The sequence below is a fragment of the Lepisosteus oculatus genome, chromosome 4 (genome assembly GCF_040954835.1).
Source record: "Lepisosteus oculatus isolate fLepOcu1 chromosome 4, fLepOcu1.hap2, whole genome shotgun sequence".
In the NCBI taxonomy this organism is placed as follows: Eukaryota; Metazoa; Chordata; class Actinopteri; order Semionotiformes; family Lepisosteidae; genus Lepisosteus; species Lepisosteus oculatus.
Genome location: NC_090699.1, coordinates 9,878,415 through 9,897,945, shown reverse-complemented (window position 1 = coordinate 9,897,945; position 19,531 = coordinate 9,878,415). Strand labels below are relative to the sequence as shown.

General features: G+C 48.4%; 1 protein-coding gene across 4 annotated transcripts; it reads right to left on the bottom strand.

The window, feature by feature from the left end:
• Positions 1–583: 583 nt before the first annotated feature.
• LOC102697419 (uncharacterized) lies at positions 584–18,965 on the bottom strand. Of its 4 annotated transcripts, none has more exons than XM_069188597.1 (29): positions 18,915–18,965; positions 18,496–18,672; positions 18,140–18,187; positions 17,548–17,598; positions 17,360–17,449; positions 16,760–16,810; positions 16,567–16,659; positions 16,253–16,303; positions 16,077–16,163; positions 15,176–15,226; positions 14,987–15,064; positions 14,758–14,826; positions 14,277–14,411; positions 13,395–13,463; positions 12,733–12,810; positions 12,056–12,112; positions 11,380–11,457; positions 10,981–11,037; positions 10,719–10,766; positions 8,978–9,046; positions 8,544–8,621; positions 7,442–7,510; positions 6,748–6,834; positions 6,513–6,566; positions 5,786–5,845; positions 4,434–4,547; positions 4,172–4,211; positions 3,380–3,434; positions 584–2,506 (listed from the first exon to the last, which is right to left on the bottom strand). In XM_069188597.1, exons 4-29 carry the CDS (start codon positions 17,578–17,580, stop codon positions 1,690–1,692), a joined length of 2,568 nt encoding a protein of 855 aa, XP_069044698.1. In that variant the 5' UTR covers positions 17,581–17,598; positions 18,140–18,187; positions 18,496–18,672; positions 18,915–18,965; the 3' UTR covers positions 584–1,689. The 4 variants fall into 4 exon arrangements, with proteins under 4 accessions (XP_069044698.1, XP_069044700.1, XP_069044699.1 ...); XM_069188599.1 differs by having other exon boundaries at positions 6,748–6,831; XM_069188598.1 differs by having other exon boundaries at positions 13,395–13,460.
• Between the last annotated feature and the right edge of the window lie 566 nt (positions 18,966–19,531).

Below are 19,531 nucleotides of genomic sequence, written 5' to 3'. Positions count from 1 at the left end.
ACCTAGCCTGCTTGGTATTGGCTTATTGATTTGCGGATCAATATAAATAGTCCCTGTCGCTCTTATTGGCTTGGCTTATGTGGCGTATGAATATGTGGACACCAAATGCTGTACCCTACCTGACTACCGGAACTTCTTCCATGATGCTGTGACAGGAAGTATGGATCCAGACCCAGACCGGCCAATCAGAAGAGAGCTCTATCTCTTTGAGAGACAACATTCACTCAATAATAATAAAAATTGCTTACACTTATATAGCGCTTTTCTGGACACTCCACTCAAAGCTCTTTACAGGTAATGGGGACTCCCCTCCACCACCACCAGTGTGCAGCCCCACCTGGATGATGCGACGGCAGCCATAGTGCGCCAGAATGCTCAACACACACCAGCTCTCAGTGGGGAGGAGAGCAGAGTAATGAAGTCAATTCTTGTGATGATCTCGAGAATCACATGAAACCTGGAATGGGGGGGGGTGGTACAGCTGTCCAAAAATCCATTTTCTAACATGAGATTGTAGTTTTTTTACGCAAAAAGAAGAAACACGACTCTGAAGACCGCATGAAACCAGTGACATTAGACAATGTTTTTTTCCTGTAAAACTATTTATTAGAAAAGGATATATTACACTGACATGTACAGAGAATAAAAGTAAAACATGTAATGTAATAGCGTCCAGTCCCTGAGGGTCAGGGTCCTGCAGATTTTGAAGTGTTGTTCATCTGATTATGACCTAAAAAAACAACCCTCAGGTGATCTGACTTCTTATTCAGGAATGTGCTGTGTTGAGCACTTCAGATCGGGGCTGGAATGAAATTGCCCAGTCCAGCAGCAGATGGTCTGTCACAGAACATTAAAGATGCACACCCCTTCCTTCCTGTCTGCAGTTTCTCCATCTGCATCTCCATCTCCGCTCTTGAAGCTTCTAGAATGTTCCAGGAGGCCTGAAGGCTGAAGGCCCTAGAATGGCCTGAAGCTTCTAGAACCTTCCCAGAGACCTGAAGCTCCCAGAACGTTTCTCAGGGGCTCAATTTAAAACGCCTGGCGCCCATTATCCTGGCACGTTACCCCTCGAAACTCCAGGTCCATTTTTATATTACTCCTTTTTTAGGACAGAAAACTGTAGCCCAGTGAAACAAAAGTGAACAGCGGGATCCTCACATGCAGAGCCAGTCACACTGCTGCGGAAAGTAACCCGATTCTGCCGTCGGCTACACCCGAAAAACATCTGGATGGGAAAAAAGGAAGATGTCATAGAATTCCAAGGAAAGAGAGGAGAAGAAGCGAAGGCTGCAGGAGGAACCGTCGAACCGGTGGGACAGTAATTAGGGATGTCAGGCTAATCCTTATGACATCCCGGGATCCTAGAAAGTGTGACGAAGCTCCGGGATCAATCCGTTGATTTCTTGCAGACCTCCTTTCCTCTTACTCCTGTTTGTTCGCCTCTCGTTTTGGTAGCCAAGAAAATAACCGGACTGACCGTGCGTGGCTCCAAATGGGTTTTCAGCCGAACAGAATGGCGGATCCAAAGTGGGCAGGAGAGGAAGAAGATGGTGAGGATAGGGGAGCTCAGATGGCCTTCGTTTCCTGCGGTGGACGTGCACAGGCCAAGAAGTCCAGAATCGGAAAAGAGGCGAAAGCCCGGCAGCTATCCCAACAGGAAGAACACAGGACCGAGGAACGCACGAAAGCTCAGATGGGATCGATGATGGACTGCAGCTCTTCCCGGATGGCGTTGAGCTCGATCAGGCCGGAGTGCAGCTGTCCGGTGGCCTCGCGGACCTTGGCGGCATACTCTGACTTATCGCCGTGCTTCAGGTCCCGCTTGTCTTTGGCCACAAAGTAGACGTCCATGCCCACGAAGAGGCTGGCCAAGAGGCCGGTGGCCCCGGCGGCAATCTGCACGGCTCGGGCCGCGCTGCTCGCGGCGTCGGCCATCCGGGCGGCCTGCCTGACGTGCGCCGCGTGGCTCGGGAAGACCTCGCTGGCTCTGCCGCTGCCCTCACAGGGGTGGTGCGGCCTGGGGACGCGGCGGCCGTAGGAAGAGGACGCGAATCTCACGATGTCATACTTCTGTAGACTCCCGATGCCTTGGTGGATGAACCTCAGGCTGTGGCTGAGGTCCACCATCTTCTTCTGGTAGTCCTCCACGATCTTCTCCGCCTTCTTGCGGTCCTGGGAGTTGTGGACCGTGTCCGAGATGGTGGCTGTGGTGCTGGCTATTCCTCCCGCCGCGACCACGCCCAGCCCCACTGCGGTGACCACCAGGGAGGTGCCCAGGGTCAACGGCGCCAGCACCAGCCCGGTGATGGTGGCCACCCCGCCCACCGCGCTGGTGGTGCCCCCCGTGATGGCCGCGATCTTGGCCTTCCTGTGGAACTTGTCGATGTCATCCGCGAGGGCGTTGAGGTAGGAGATGTGCTGCCACAGGCCCTCGGCGCGCTCGATGAACAGCTTGTTGAAGAGGCGGATGCCCTTCTGCACCTTCACCGTGGTGTTGGCCAACGCCCTGGCGCACAGAGGAAGGAGGAGGGGAGAGCGGAGGGCAGGTCATTGAGACTTTAAGGTCTAAAAACAACATTCACAAACTCTAACCAAACAGACTATCCATCCATCCAGTTTTTAAAGCCCTTTATCCAGTACAGGGTGCCAGGGGAGACGGAGCCTATGGGTAATGGTCCGGATGGGTAAGTGGGCAATGGGAGCAAAGCAGGGTACACCCTTGACAGGATCCCAGTCCATCACAGGACACACACAGTCACACACTCTCGCATTGCTAATAAATTGTGAGAGGCTAGTTCTTAACAATATGGTGACCCCCTTTCAATATGGTTTATGTCTCATATAGCAGGCTCCAAATTTATTTTATTGCACTTATTGCACAAATGTACAGGATAGGGCATCACTGGACCTAGAGTAACAGAGTAACAGACATCACTCTGCATCACAAACATATAGATCTACAGAAATGGATGTCCGCCACTGTTTCCATCACTAGACCTACAGATCTACGGGAACAGACATCACTGTTTCCGTCACTTAACCTACAGACCTGCGGGAACAGACATCACTGTTTCCGTCACTAGACCTACAGGAACGGACATCGGTGCTCCCATCTTTGCACATATACTTTAGATCTATGGTACAAGGTAACTATAGTCCTTGAGACTAGATTCCTGCTGAACGTAAAATTAAATTAGCAACTGATAAAGAAAAAAAAACAGGTCATCTGACATCTTTTTCAAATCAGATGCTGAAGCAAATAAGAGGAAATGAGGCACAAAACTGTGAGATCAATATGGGTTCTTATCATCCCTGATCCACAGGTTCCTCTGTGAAATAATGTTTTTGGCTTTCCCTAGCCTGAAACTGTGAACCTTACATTGCCTCTCCTTCTTCTGTGAGTGTTTCCTCGTCATCCGGGATCTCGTCCCATTCTGCAAGAGATGATGGAACAGCTATTAAAGACTGAGCTTACTGGACAGCAGGGTGTCTCAGCCTCCAGCACTTCCAACCCACCCTGCTGCAGAACATTACTCCAGCCACCACCATAACTGTCTTATTGAGAGGAGAGGGACAGCAGTGACACTAGTAGTGTCTCCAGTACAGTCAGGTGTGACAGGTGTGTGTTCTGGTGAGTTCAGGGTGAGTGTGAGAGGAGAGGGACAGCAGTGACACTAGTAGTGTCTACAGTACAGTCAGGTGTGACTGTGTGTGTGTGTGCTGGTGAGTTCAGGGTGAGTGTGAGAGGAGAGGGCCAGCAGTGACACTAGTAGTGTCTACAGTACAGTCAGGTGTGACAGTGTGTGTGTGCTGGTGAGTTCAGGGTGAGTGTGAGAGGAGAGGGACGGCAGTGACAATAGTAGTGTCTACAGTACAGTCAGGTGTGACAGTGTGTGTGTGCTGGTGAGTTCAGGGTGAGTGTGAGAGGAGAGGGACAGCAGTGACAATAGTAGTGTCTACAGTACAGTCAGGTGTGACAGTGTGCGTGTGATGGTGAGTTCAGGGTGAGTGTGAGAGGAGAGGGACAGCAGTGACACTAGTAGTGTCTACAGTACAGTCAGGTGTGACAGTGTGTGTGTGTGCTGGTGAGTTCAGGGTGAGTGTGACGTGATAATCACTTGTAGGGTGCTAATTAAAATAAAATGAAGACCACATTAAAGAAGCTACTTACGTTCCACTGTGCTCCACCACTCCATTAGGCTGTCTGTGTCCTGGAGGAGAACGATTTCATACCGTAAGGAAGTAGTCTACCTACTGATAGTTCCCAGCCAGGACCTGGAGTCTGGAAACCTTCTGCTTAATGCAAACATGTCATGTGACTTATCCTCTTTCATAGACTTACACTAATATACAAGGACTCTCCCCCTCAAATGAGCAGGCTCTGTAAGAAGCCCTGTTCTGTCAGTGTGGAGGGAGTAGCGGCACGCTCTCACCCCTTCATCCTCCGCCTCTTCCTCCTCCTCCTCATCCAGCTTGCAGGCCCCTTGCAGCTCCTTGTCGAACCCACAGAGTTGGCTGTCGTCCGCCTGGGCGCCCCAACTCTCCACCTGAGACAGAGAGAGAGAGAGAGAGAGAGAGAGAGAGAGAGAGACAGAGAGAGAGACAGAGACAGAGACAGAGACAGAGACAGAGACAGACAGAGACAGAGAGACAGAGAGACAGAGAGACCAGTCAATGCGGGGAGTGTTGGGCTGAGTCTCTGTGTGTGAAAGGGTAAAGCTCTCTACATGCTGAGGCAGAACAGAGAGTTCATGACACTTCCAAGCAACTTCAATAAGCTTTGTCAAAAACACTCTTGCATTGTGTAATATGTACGCCGATCTTTGTTGGTCCTAAATTTATCCTCAGGAGTCGTTCTCCCTCCTAATCATGATATTTATGGGAATTTAAAAGGATGTTCTGAGGTATAAAATGGCAGATCTGAGTGTCCAGAGAAGACAGATTCAGTGACCACAGCCTGGAAACAGAAACTGGACACAGGCAGACCTGGCTGTCCAGAGAGGAAACGCTCAGTGACCACAATCTGGCCTGGACATAGAAACTGGACACAGACCTACTGTAACTGCCCATCAGCCTGGCCATTAAAACTGTAGTTCAGTTCATTCTGCTCAAATAGTTTCTGTTATTTCTGGGAGAGAGTCCCCGTAATTCCAGGACACTCCCAAATGATCTACCAGAACACCACCCTGGCTCTGGGGTGCCATTCTGTGTCTGCTGGTGTTCTCAGCCCTTAATGACATAGTTCAACTGGTTATGGACTCAATTGAGCCAATGTATTGGCTGCCTCCAGCTCCACAAGTGCTGGTGCTCCTGATTTCCAATCAATCAGAAAAGCTTCAGACACCACAGGATTGGAGACCCCTGGATCACAGTGTCCCATCATGCAACACTATAGGAAGGAGAACCAGCCCTGACAGACCTTACATATGTGTTCTAAGACCACAACTACTGTAGATATTTTTTAAAAATAAATATCTGTCCCACCCAGGGGATGGCACAGTGGTTGGCACTGCTGGGGCCCTGGGTTCAACTCCTGGACTGTGCTGTCTGTGTGGAGTTTGTACGTTCTGGTTTTCTCCCACAGTCCAAAGGCATACTGGTAGGTTAACTGGCTTCTGAGAAAGGTGACCCTGCTCTGAGTGTGTCTGTGTCTGTGCCCTGCAATGGACTGGCATCCCATCCAGTGTGTACCCAGTCTTGTGCCTGCTGCTTGCTGGCATAGGCTCCAGCTCCCCTGTAACCCTGCACTGGCAGAAGTGGTGCGGAAATGGATGGATGTACCAACCGGAGCTGCTTCAGAGATGTTGCAGTCACTACGTAGGTCTTCTGCTGGCTCGTGCTTGCTCTGAAATATAGAAATAAAAAGCTTTGTTTCTTACCTTAAAAAGACTTTCAGGTGTTCTGACACTGAGCTGGATTAATACACACAACAGGACAGGAGACAGTGTGAGAGAGAGAGGAGATAACAGAGAATCCAGCAGTAATAAACACACACAATAGGAAAGGAGACACAGTGAGAGGAAGGAGATAACAGAGAATCCCTCATTAAAAGGTGAGGGATAGGACAGGAGACACAGTGAGAAAGAGGAGATCACAGAGAATCCCTCAGTATTAAACTCACAGAACAGGACAGGAGACACAGTGAGAGTGAGGAGATCACAGAACATCCCTCAGTTTAAAACACACACAGGAGACAGGAGACAGTGAGAGAGAGGAGAAACATAGAATCCCTAAATAATAGACACTAACAACAGAACAGGAGACACACTGAGAGAGAGGAGATCACAGAGAATCCCTCAGTAATAAACACACACAACAGGACAGGAGACACAGTGAGAGAGAGGAGATCACAGAGAATCCCTCAGTAATAAACACACACAGCAGGACAGGAGACACAGTGAGAGGGTGACAGTAGACACACAGTGAAGGTGACACAGTGAGAGGGTGACAGGAGGCACAGTGAGAGTAAACAGCTCTACAACTGTACAAGTCTGAGAGGAGGAGAACATTACTTTGGATCCCCGGCGATGAGCGAAGAGCGGTGCTTTCAGCCTCTTGACTCTCTTCTGTTGGAAAGAGGAAAACAGCCAGGGAGGTCAGAGACTGGGGGGAGATGGGGCGACGCGAGCAGGGGCAGACACAGACCACGCTGGGACAGACACTCGGGGAGCGCCGGCGACAGACGGACAAGGAGACGCACGCCGGGAGAGACGGACAGACAAGCAGGGCTTGGAAGCAGACACCAACCTGCTTGGCACCATTGTCTTCGAAGCTGACCTCCGCCTCTCCTGGCTCAGCCTCTCCCTCCTCCCACTCTGTCTTCTTCTTGTCCTGCTTTCAAACCGAGGCCGAGTGAGAGAGAGGGAGGGCAGTGAGGCAGAATGTCCCCAAGAAAGACTGTAATGGCCATGGCTGCCACTAGAGGCCGCCAAAACCACACCCTCAAAGACAACTGTATTAATGATGCTGTCTGACACTAACTAAGAAGATAGATAGAGGGGTTTATTAGCCATCAGTACATGTACAATGGAATTCTTATTCACGCTGTTCTCTCAGGATATGCACAGTATAACAGACAACACAACAGATAACACCTCACAATGTAGACAGTACATGGGCAGGAGCTTGGGCAGACTATAAACAAAGAGAACAATAAATATGTGGTGTTTATTGTTACCAGTGTGCTGGCAAACACGCTACCAAAGGCAGGGAGCTGCTACAGTGGGTTACAATAGCGGAGCAATTGATGGAAATCTCCACAAGTTCCTCTTTCTTGCACAAAAGCTCATGATGTCTTGAAGTGCCAATGACTAGAACGTCCCAGGGCATGATGAAAGAAGGGTGCTCTGAAGCCGTGGAGAGACCAGGTTGGTGAATGTATATGAATTATTTATTTGCATGCACTGATCAATTAAAAGGAAATCTGTCTATGAGCATTTACCTTCTTCCCCGATATGGACAGCCTGGACAAGAAGTTTTTGGGTGTTCCTCCCTTCTTCTTCCCTGAACCCTGGGGGACACAGGAAAAAGAATGATCAGCCGATACAAAGGCAGGGTATTGGTGCAGACTGAGTGCAATCTTATCAAGATCATCCAATATCAAGGCAGAGTATTGGTGCAGACTGAGTGCAATCTTATCAAGATCATCCAAGATCAAGGCAGAGTATTGGTGCAGACTGAGTGCAATCTTATAATAATAACAATAATATTTGCTTACACTTACTGTATATAGCACTTTTCTGGACACTCCACTCAAAGTGCTTTACAGGTAATGGGGTCTCACCTCAAACAATGTCCAGCCCCACCTGTTTGTGCTGAACTTGGCAGTCCAGTTGTGGGTGAACAGGGAGTACAGCAGAGGGCTGAGGGGCACTGGTGTTAAGGGTGAGTGCGTTGAAGGTAAGGTTGCCAGTCTTATCAAGATCTTCCAATATCAAGGCAGGGTGTTGGTGCAGACTAAGTGTAATCTTATCAAGATCAGCCAATAGCAAGGCAGAGTGCTGATACAGATCAAGTGCAATCTTATCAATATCTGCCAATATCAAGGCAGAGTGTTGGTGCAGATCGAGTGCAATCTTATCAAGATCAGACAGTAGCAAGGCAGAGTATTGGCGGAGACTAAGTGCAATCTTATCAAGATCTTCCAATATCAAGGCAGGGTGTTGGTGCAGACTAAGTGTAATCTCATCAAGATCAGCAAACAGCAAGGCAGAGTATTGGTGCAGAGTGAGTGTAATCTAATCAAGATCAGCCAATATATCAAGGCAGGGTGTTGGTGCAGACCAAGTGCAATCGTATGAACATCAGCCAATAGCAAGGCAAGGTGTTGGTGCAAATCGAGTGCAATCGTATGAACATCAGCCAATGGCAAGGCAGACGTTGGTGCAGACTAAGTGCAATCCAGTCATAGGGCGCCCTTATAAAAAGCCTCATCTCGGAGCTGAAGAGAGTGGGAGACTGACTGATACACCTGCAGACACCCTGACTCCCTGCTGGTCAGCAAGGTCGGGGGAGGACAGACAGAGGCAGAAACACAGACTGACCTGTTTCCTGTCAGCCGGGCCAGCGTCAACAAGACTGTCCGGATTCTGCTCTGGCCAGCTGTCCTCCAGCAGGGTCTCCTGGAATTCGGAGACAGACAGCAAAGAGCAAAAGAAAACAAGGACACGTTAGAGATGTTAATTAATCAATGTGTCTTTGACTGCTGGAATTAAACTGGTACACATGAAAGAGACCCCCTTGGGTTTGTCTTCCATATGCACCCCGAGGTCGAGCCCCAGCACCCCAGATCAGCGAGGAAACAGTATTAACAGCCAGGCCACCACGAGAGCAAGCGATTAGTGACCTCATTCCAGATCAGTAATGGATTGAGAACTGGAAGATGATTGTTGCCTGCAAGCATGGAGTTTTCCCCATTCTTCTCCAGCAAGTGGAATGAAAGGTTAACAGACACCTGACTGATAATAAAGGGACTTACCTTGTTGTATGTCAACAGACTGAACTCGTCCCCAGTGAGAGCACAGGCTCCTTTGTTTTGCTCCATGTACTGTGGACAACAGACAGACGGATGTTTAGCCAGCAGCTCTATCACCCTGCAGCTCACAGCTCACAGCTGGCAGCCCCACTGGAGCTCAGCAGGTGTGAGTCTGGTCAGTACCTGGATGGGAGACTCCTGGGAAAGCTAAGGCTGCTGCTGGAAGAGGTGTTGGTAGGGCCAGTAGGGGGCGCTCACCCTGCAGTTGTGTGCGTCCTAAGGCCCCAGTATAGAGATGGGGACACAATACTGTAAAAGGTGCTGTCCTTCGGATGAGACTTAAAACCCAGGTCCTGACTCTCTGTGGGCATTAAAAATCCCAGGGTGTTTCCCGAAAAGAGTAGGGGTGTTACCTAAGTGTCCTGACCAAATTTTCCCCTGGTCTTTACCAATCATGGCCTCATAATAATTCCCATTTCTGAACTGGCTTCATCACTCTGCTCTCCTCCCCACTGATAGCTGGTGTGTGGTGAGAGTACTGGAGCATCATCCAGGTGGGGCTGTACACTGGTGGTGATAGTGGGATTCCTCATTACTTGCAATACGCTTTGAGTGGAGTGTCCATAAAAGTACTAGATAATAATAATCTTTTTAAAAGGGTTATATTATTTATATCAGCAATCAAAACAATCCCAGAACCCTGCTCCAATTCCCACCCAAACCTAAAGAGGCGAAAAAGAAAAATTAACAATGATAGGGGAAGAAATAAATAAAATATAAAAAAGCATATAAATTACACTTAAAGTGTAATACATGAAACATCCGTCATTAAGACTTCCAAAAAGAAAAAGCAAACAAGAGAGAAAATAAGCAAAGACAAATCAGCTTAAAGATTCACACCAACTCCCTGTTTACATCCCCCCCGAAGAAGAACAAATAAACCACCCCCCACCCCTAAGGCCACGTGGCATCAAGTGTTAAAAATCAGCCCTGCTGCAGGCACGTCCCATGGGGCATCACTGAGACCACACAGCTCCTCAAGAGGAGACAAAACCTTCAAACATTTATTCTGCATCTCGCCTGCCTCTTCAAAACCTCCCTCCCTTGCCTCGCCCGCTATTGTGTTTTTTCCAAAACTTCAGGCAGTTTGGCCGGACCCAGAAGCAGAATGCTCCACAGGTGAACCCGTTTTCACTTCCTGTCGTCTTTGAAGTAAGTAGAAAATAATGATTTTGGGCTCGTAGCCAGAATGAGCTCGCCACAAACGCTAGGAAGCTGAGAAAGTCACATTGTGTTAAGGTTCTGCTTCACCCTAACAGCTCTCTGCTGGTTATTTCGTGTAGCCCAAGCCTGGGTGAAGAGGGGGGGGTTCCCTGTTTCTCTTCTTCTCTGCTCAGGGCTGCTAGGAGACCGCCAGGGAGGGGGTATTTGATCAGGAACCTTGAGGAAGACAACTGACAACTGACAACATTGCAGAAGATCAGAGATGTGGAACCACCTGCACACGAACTGTCTTGCAGAGACGAGGAAACAAGTCACGCGCCAGTCAGTAACACTGATTCCTCTAGCAGCCTCAGCCATCCTGTATTGCAGGGGCCTGAGCCCGGGTAGGTGAGGGGTAACTGGTAAAACTCGAACTCAAATTCAGAAGTAATCAAGTTGAAAGAATTAAATGATCCAGTAATGTACCCCCTCCAACCCCACCCCCCCCCTTTGTGGGAAAAAGATGACAGAAAAGACTCACTTCTGAGCCGTAGGGGTTCACCACACCCTGTGGTTGGTCCTTCTCGTTCTGAAACACAGGTAGGTTGAAGCCCCAGTCAGACAGCAGATACTGATACTGATCCGCACACCTACAGATACAGTACAAATGTCTTACCCCCCACTCCACCTCAATCCCCTCACCATAATGAAAATCATGATTTAACATTACAGTTAAAGTTAATATTACAGTTTCCTTGTTTGCATTAGTCTACTTTGTTACTATGACGGATTGTGTTTCGCACCTTTGACTTCAGTGACTTCATCGAGGCCTTTCGGCTTTTCTTGCTGAACTTGCGGCTCTGGGTCACACAAGAGAACAGCAGACAGGGAGTGAGTGTCTCAGGATACCGTCGGTCAGCGTGTTGGTCAGCGCGTGTCAGTGCCTGCACTGCTGTCAGCTGGTATGCCTCGTGCCCAAGTTCCCATTGGTAGGTGTGTCTCAGCTGCTACATCTGTATCGGTGGGTGTGTCTCAGCGACCAGCGTCCCCATTACTGGGCCTGGGTCAGTGCTTACGTTCCAATCAGTGGACGTGTCTAAGCGCTTGCTGTCCATCAGTCAGTGTCTCTCAGTATTGGTCATCCTGTCTGACCCCAGTGTCTGTGGGGAAGAGCAGACAGGCGAAGAGACAGGAAGACACACCTGTTTCCTGTCAGTCACTGGAGGCTCAGCAGGACTCTCAGGGGGCTCCTCTACTGAGAAGCCATCCACACTTCTCTCCTGAAACACAAACGCCCAGTTAAGACACCGTCAAACTGTAGACATACATATCAATGCAGTGCATCTACACACACATATACAGGATATACAGTATACAGATACACACACTGACAGTACACACATACCCTTATGGAAGAGTACATATACACACCCTCACCCTTATAAATAGATACACATACCGATATATACTGATACACACACCTATAGATACAGCACATATTGTATGTACAAACCTATAAATACAGTACATATATAAAGACCTATACAGTATATACAGATAAACACACAACTGTAGATACAGGACATATATACAGACCTATATATATCGACTTACACAGCTATAGATATATAGAACATACACACACACATCTATGGACAGCATGCTACTCTACAGACAGATACACACACCTACAGATACAGTACAATTGTCCTACCCTCCACTCCATCTCAATCCCCTCATCGTAATGAAAATCATGACTTAACATTACAGTTTCCTTGTTTGCATTAGTCTACTTTGTCGCTCCAGCACAGTCCAGTTAGTCAGAGGACAAGCACGAACGTATGGTCATTTAATTTAATGACGGATTGAGTTTCACACCTTTGACTTCAGTGACTTCATCGAGGCCTTTCGGCTTTTCTTGCTGAACTTGCGGCTCTGGGTCAAACAAGAGAACAGCAGACAGGGAGTGAGTGTCTCAGCATACCGTGGGTCAGCGTGTTGGTCAGCGCGTGTCAGTGCCTGCACTGCTGTCAGCTGGCGTGTCTCATGATGCCTAAGTTCCCATCGGTAGGTGTGTCTGAGCTACTGTCTTCCCATTGACAGCCATGTCTCAATGACCACATTCCCATTGGTGGGCGTGTCCCAGTGACCACATTCCCATCGGTGGTGTGTCCCTGTGACCACATTACCATGGGTGGGAGTGTCTCAGTTGACCACATTTCAATCGGTGGGCCTGTCCCAGTGACAACATTCCCATCGGTGGGCGTGTCTCAGCGACCATTTTCCCATTCGTGGGCATGACTCAGCTGCAAAGTCCCTATCAGTAGGCGTGTCCCAGCTACTGTGTTCCCATTGGTAGGTGTGTCTCAGCTGCTACATCTGTATCGGTGGGTGTGTCTCAGCGATCGCGTCCCCATTACTGGGCCTGGGTCAGTGCTTACGTTCCAATCAGTGGACGTGTCTAAGCGCTTGCTGTCCATCAGTCAGTGTCTCTCAGTATTGGTCATCCTGTCTGACCCCAGTGTCTGTGGGGAAGAGCAGACAGGAAGACACACCTGTTTCCTGTCAGTCACTGGAGGCTCAGCAGGACTCTCAGGGGGGTCCTCTACTGGGAAGCCATCCGCACTTCTCTCCTGAAACACAAACGCCCAGTTAAGACACCGTCAAACTGTAGAAATACATATAAATGCAATGCATCTACACACACTGACAGGATATACAGTATACAGATACACACACTGACAGTACACACATACCCTTATGGAAGAGTACATATACACACCCTCACCCTTATAAATAGATACACATGCCAATATATACTGATACACACACCTATAGATACAGCACATATTGTATGTACAAACCTATAAATACAGTAAATATATAAAGACCTATACAGTATATACAGATATACACACACAATTGTAGATATAGGACATATATACAGACCTATATATATCGACTTACACAGCTATAGATATATAGAACATACACACACACACACACATCTATGGACAACATGCTACAGAGAGTGGCTGATGTCAAGAGACAAAGAGATCCAGGTGCAGGGATAAACAACGAGAGACAGATAGAGTAAGGGAAAAAAAACGAGCACCGAAAAAATTGAGAAACAGGCAGAGTTCCCACATCCAGCCTATCAGTCCAGAAACCCCACAAGTAACGGCCGCGTCCATCTCCACCCAAGCCCTGCTCGGACCTGCCCAATGAGGATGATGCTCTCATACAGCGGGGCCTCCGTCTCCACCCTGGACCACCGGCGCTCCTGCTGGACACACAGCAAGATCAGCCTCACAGGCAGGCAGCATTACTGCTCACAGCTTCTGTGAGTGAGGCTCCAACAGCAGAGGAGCTGGTAGCAGCATTAAGACAACATCTGATCACTTTCTTAACAATAGCATTCAGTTACGATTGGCATAAACAGCAAAACCACAGGAAATTCTTGAAGAAGTAATGCTGACAAGCTGACAAGCAATTGTAAGAGTAAGGCTTCACCATAATAGAAGTCATGTCAAGAAATAATAGTCATATGATCATTAGTACTACCAATAATAACTTACTATCATAAGTTTGTTTGTGCTGGAATAGAAGATATTGAAAAAAATAAGAAGGAACTGTAATTGTTGGTTTTACAGTTAGAATAAATACAGAACATCAGTTGGAGAGTACTGTAAAGATCAGCAGCAGACAGTCACTACTCTGACTGGGACTGGCACTGCATTGATACTGTACTGACCTGGACTGGCACTGCACTGATACTGTACTGACCTGGACTGGCACTGCGCCTGACCGGCGCTGTACTGACCTGGACTGGCACTGCATTGATACTGTACTGACCTGGACTGACACTGCGCCTGACCGGCGCTGTACTGACCTGGACTGGCACTGCATTGATACTGTACTGACCTGGACTGACACTGCATTGATACTGTACTGACCTGGACTGACACTGCCCCTGCCTGGCGCTGTACTGACCTGGACTGGCACTGCATTGATACTGTACTGACCTGGACTGACACTGCCCCTGCCTGGCGCTGTACTGACCTGGACTGGCACTGCGCCTGACCGGTGCAGTACTGACCTGGACTGGTGCAGGGAGGACGCGAGGTAGGACCAGAGAGGGCCCTGCTGGTTCCGGAGCGATCAGAGCCGAGTCAGAGAGACTCTTGCGAGCCTGGACATCCCTCCATGACTCCAGATCAGCCTGCCCCTGGGCCTGATCAAATCCATAGGAAAGCGTAAAAAGACCGGGAGATGAAACCTACATGCCAGCTTTTAATCAACACTTCAACCCCACCAAAGACAGTCTCCAGCGCTGCCAAACCCTGCCTGCCCCTAAACGTCTGTTTGCCAGAGAGATCGCATGCTACCCAATAGGGAACTAACTTCATGGGCTGAATCTAGAATTTGCATCAGGTGGGACACTGAAATTAAACCAGACCTTAGACAGATAATGACTCTGCTTGCTTACTATTAAAGTGGTGAACTGATCAGGTAATGCTGAAGATATCAACCATGAAAAGCTACTTATTTTAAGATGAAATGAGGGTGTCTTGACTTACCTTGGGGGATGTATAAAACGGGTTAGACGGCACCTCTCTCTGGAACCCACTGAGCCAGTCACTGGAGCCCTGTGGACCAGCAAGCAGACGGAGTCAGTGTCCTACCAGGGAGTGCTGTTTCTGTCACGCACTCCGGAGGACCGAAAGGGCTCGAGAGCGACGACCCAAGACAGAGAGGTCATGGGTCACTTCCCGAACTTGAGGGAGAGACGACAGCAAGAACACTGACCCGTTTCCCCTTGCCGGCCGGCTCCTCAGATCTCAGCGTCTCGCAGGGCTCTGGGGCCACGCTTTCACGGCCCATCTCCTGTCACGGGACGAGAGACAGGCAGGCGTACAGGACAGTGTCAGTGGCGGCTGCTGCCAGCGATACCCGCAGAGCAGCCCCGGTGACCAGATTTTAAAACCCTGGGGTTACCTTGAGCGCAGAGAGAAAGGGATTCCTCACCATCTCCCCGACATCGCCGTCCTGACGGAAAGAGAGAGAGAAGGCAGTACGAGAGTTGATACAGATAAGCTGAGCTCGCTGGTTTCGGCAGAGACCGTGAACCAGAAAGAATGAGGAGACTGATGTCATATGGAGCATGCACCGAACTCCGCCTGCAAGCAGAGGGCAGTCATGACAGGAAGCAGCAATGTGGAGCATAGGGAGCAAGTGATGTGAGCGATCTATGGCTGTAACGATTGATAATGCAGGTCATTCCAAGAAACCGCAATGAAAACCTAACACTGCCGTAGATGACGGAGACAAACACATGCGGAAAGGGAGCTTGTGTCACGGTCGACATCCCCTCCTCCAGAGGGCGCTATAATCCTCTCTAGATAGTCCTTTTAATTATTACTTCCTGGTGTGTCTAATCAAGTCCCTTATTTATGTCTTCTTCCCCCCCCCCAGCCTTCGGGGCTCAGCTTTGGAAAACGGTTGTCTCATGGTCCGCCTACCACCAGACTTCACGGGGACTTCCGAATAGTCATCCTTACCTTCTGAGCCGGGGGCCTGGGACAAAGCCCCGTATTCCCGGTTCTTGTTCTTCGTGTGTCTGTTCTTGTTTTGTCTCCGGATGGATTTCCCGATAATGGACATATGGATGGTTTCCCAACTCTCCTGTGGACCTCCCTGGTTTTGTTGCAATGGATACCTACCTTCACTTCTCCACGGACTTCCCTAGCATCACTGTGAGCACCAATAAACCTTGTGTGTCTTCCCTCAACTCCGTTCCCTATTCCTTTCCTGGTCTGCCGCCTCGCATAGGGTCTTAAAATACTCTCTCCACAGGAACCTCACCCGGCAACCGTTCTAGCTTGTGCAGAACACTAACCTGTTTGGTCTGAGAGAGCTTCTCAGCACTGGACGTTTTCCCAGAGCTCATCTTCCCAAGGGACTCCAATGTGACAACCTCATTGTCCTGAGAAAGGCAGTGGACAGCGTTAATGAGAACAACAGCAGCGATTTGGCGGCCAGTAATAAGTAAGAAGTGTGTCAGTAAGCGATTACCTTGGACCAAGAGTAAAATGGATTCCACAGTATCTCACCGTTAACACCAATCTGTCAGAGAGAGAACGGACAAGGATGTCATACACCCTGTGTTACTAGCACTTGCATGTCTGATGCTGAGAGAGACAGACAAAGAGAAACTCGTGTTCAGATTGCACTTCGACTCCAAGCTGTGGCTATTGATGGAGAAGAGAGACTTTGAATAATAATAATAATAATAGCAATAGCAATAGCAATAATAATAACTTTAACTTAAAATCTGGCAATGGAAAATAGATTATAGTCTGTGAAGAAGAGAAACTGTGAACACCAACCTGTTTGGAGTGAAAGAGGCTCTCATCTCTCCCCGTTTTCTCAGAATTTATCTTCTCACAGGACTCTGCGGCCAAGTCCTCACTGTCTTTCTCCTAGTTAGGAGAGACGGAGACATGAGACAGTGTTAATGAGGGCAACAGCGGTGTTTGGAGAGCAGTACTTAATGAAAGCGGTATCAGTTAGAAGGGTTACCTTGGGCCAAGAGTAAAATGGATTAATTGGTATCCCACTGTTAACACCAATCTGTCAGCAAAAGAAGAAGGGACAGGGAGGTCAATGCTTTCACACTGAGGTACTAACACATGCATGTCTGGTACTGAGAGAGACAAAGTGAGGTGTCTGACAGAAGAATCCTACACCGTTGGGCCCCTAACCAAGGCCCTTAACCCCAACTGCTCCAGGGGCACCGTATAAATGGCTGACCCTGCGCTCTGACCTCAAGCTTCTTTCCCTGTCTATGTGTCTCATGGAGAACAATTTGGGGTATGCGAAAAGACAAATACTTAATACAAGAAATTGTGTATGGCCAATAAAGTGATCTTATCTTATCTGATAAGAACACATGAATGATGAACTCCTATTACTGGAGAAGAGAGACTTTGAACAGCTATAGCATTGATAACAATGACTGTAATTGAGAGAAAATGTGAATATCAATATGGTTGGGAGTTTTACAGTTACACTGAGCTAAAATTGAATGTAGCAGACCTGCAAAACAACAACGATACTGAATGCAAGTATTCACATATTTAGACAGAGTGACTGACAGACTGCAGAGTACATTAGTCTGACCTGTTTGGAATGAAAGACGCTCTCCTCGCTGGCTGTTTTCACAGAGCTCTTGTCTAGGTGCCCTGAAGTCACATCCTTATCATCTCCGTCCTGGACCAAACAGACACACACACAGGACAACATTAGATAGGGGCCACCAGCAGCGGTGTCTCAAGATTTGCTCTTACCAGATTAATTACTGGGGTTACCTTGGGCACAGAGCGAAAAGGGTTCCACAGCATCCCACTAATACCACCATTCTGAAAGAGAAAGAGAGTATGGAGTTTGGGACAGGTTCAACAGAGACACTGGTTTTAATATAGACAGGAAGAGTGAAAATGTTCATCTAGAGGATTTAATACTGCAAGGGCTTAGAGTCGTGGCTGGTAAGGCAGCAAAAGTCAAATGTGCACATGGAACTGCAGAAGATTTGGTAGCCTGAAACCCAAGCATTAAGATAGATATATAGGGACAAGATGTGAAGAACACCCACTACTTTTGGGCTTGAAGTAATTTTCTTGCTGTGCTCTGACCCTACAATCTCACTGTCTCGGTCCTGGCACAGACAGACAAACATGTGACACACGGTATCAGTGAGGAATACAGCCAGCACTATGTAGAGATCAGTACTATTCTAGCACTGATGATCTGGGTGAGGAGTTACTGGTAAAAACCTTACCTCCTCTCAAATGACAAAATAATGGAATTGTAAGGATGAAGTGAACATATATTGTACCCTGCCGAGCAGGCAAGGCAGTGGGAAAGAGAAGAAAGAAGAGACAGAAGAGACAGAAGGCTTACCTCTGAGCCATAGGGGTTCACCAGGGCTTCTGGTTGGTCCTTCTCCTTCTGAAACACAGGCGAAAGCCCCAGTCAGACAGCAGAAGAGAAAAGCACAAATGTCTTCCAAATCCCAGCACTCCACCTCACTCCCCTCATCAAAATGAAAATTGAGTCCCAGCAACCAGATCATCAAAGCACAAAGGTTAGCTAGGGAGCAGGGTGGAGTGGATTCCTCGATATCCCACCGCTACCACCATTCTGCCAGAGAGAGGAGGCAAGGGGCTGAAACATGCAGTATTTACAAAAGGCCGCTTAACTGCTGCCACATGATAAGATGCACAAGACAGAAATTTGGAGCCAGAAGTCACACTGACCCGACCGACGTGACAGAGATTCGCACTGGAGCTCACGGTGGAGCTCTCTCGTGTCGTCTTCTCAGATATCCCCGGTGCTGCTCTTTCATTGTCTCTTTCTCCTGTTCCCGCGGAGATAAGGTCTAACCTGGCTCCAGTGCCGAACGGAGAATTCAGCGTCCCACTGAGCCCCCCATTCTGAGAAAGACAGGGGGAGGAAGGGGGGGGTTCATAGAGGGACCCATGGACTGAAAGCTATGGCACTTTGACACTGCACTCGGGGAGCAGCAGCAGACTTGTCGACTGTATGTTTAACGTTTCAGCGGGTGGTGGAAATGCACGAGCCTCACTTGAGCCATTTACTTTTCACCCCCCCAAAAAAAATGAATTCAGTGAGAAGATCCCAGGGGTTTGACTGGGGTGTGGCAGGATGTCCTGACCTGTATCGCGTCTGGGAAACTCTCGTCCTCCTGTGAAGGGGTTGAGGGTGTCCCTGCAGAGTCCTGCAGAGAAAGACAGAGCAAACCAGTAAAACGGAGGTCTGTACAACATTTGCACACAAACAATGCAATACCACACACCTTAAGACCAAGTACCCAACACTGTGCTGTTTAATGACAGGGTTCAACCCATCATAGAACAATAAAAGACAATCCATCCCGATCCATTCCAGTACAACGGATCAATACTTCCTGATTCCATTTGATCCCAGTTAATTACCTGAGCCACGGGCAAACTACACAGCCAAAACATTGTGTTTTCTGTCTTCTCTTTTCAGCAGGGAATAAACCTATTCCTTGTTCCTTTGCAGACTACGCACGCTGACGCAGCTCCCCACCTGAACTGCTATAACAATCTACTCAGCCGGATGTAGATTATTAATGTAATTGGCATAGGCTTTTACACTTGTACCTCTTTATACATCTGGGCATTTCTTTGGAGCAATCTCAGTGAAGTACAGGAGGGTCTCGACATTGGCGAGAGTTCGGTGCAGAGAACGGTTGCTAATCGTTAAATCTGCTTATAACAAAGTCCAGCCTCATACAGTAGCCTAACG

Coding starts and splice junctions, on each gene's coding strand:
- LOC102697419 (XM_069188597.1), bottom strand. CDS start 17,580: ATGCTGTGGAACCCTTTTCGCTCTGTGCCCAAG. Junction 12,113..12,732: donor CAGTGACTGACAGGAAACAG/GTGTGTCTTCCT, acceptor TGTTTGACCCAG/AGCCGCAAGTTCAGCAAGAA. Junction 6,567..6,747: donor AAGACAATGGTGCCAAGCAG/GTTGGTGTCTGC, acceptor TCTTTCCAACAG/AAGAGAGTCAAGAGGCTGAA.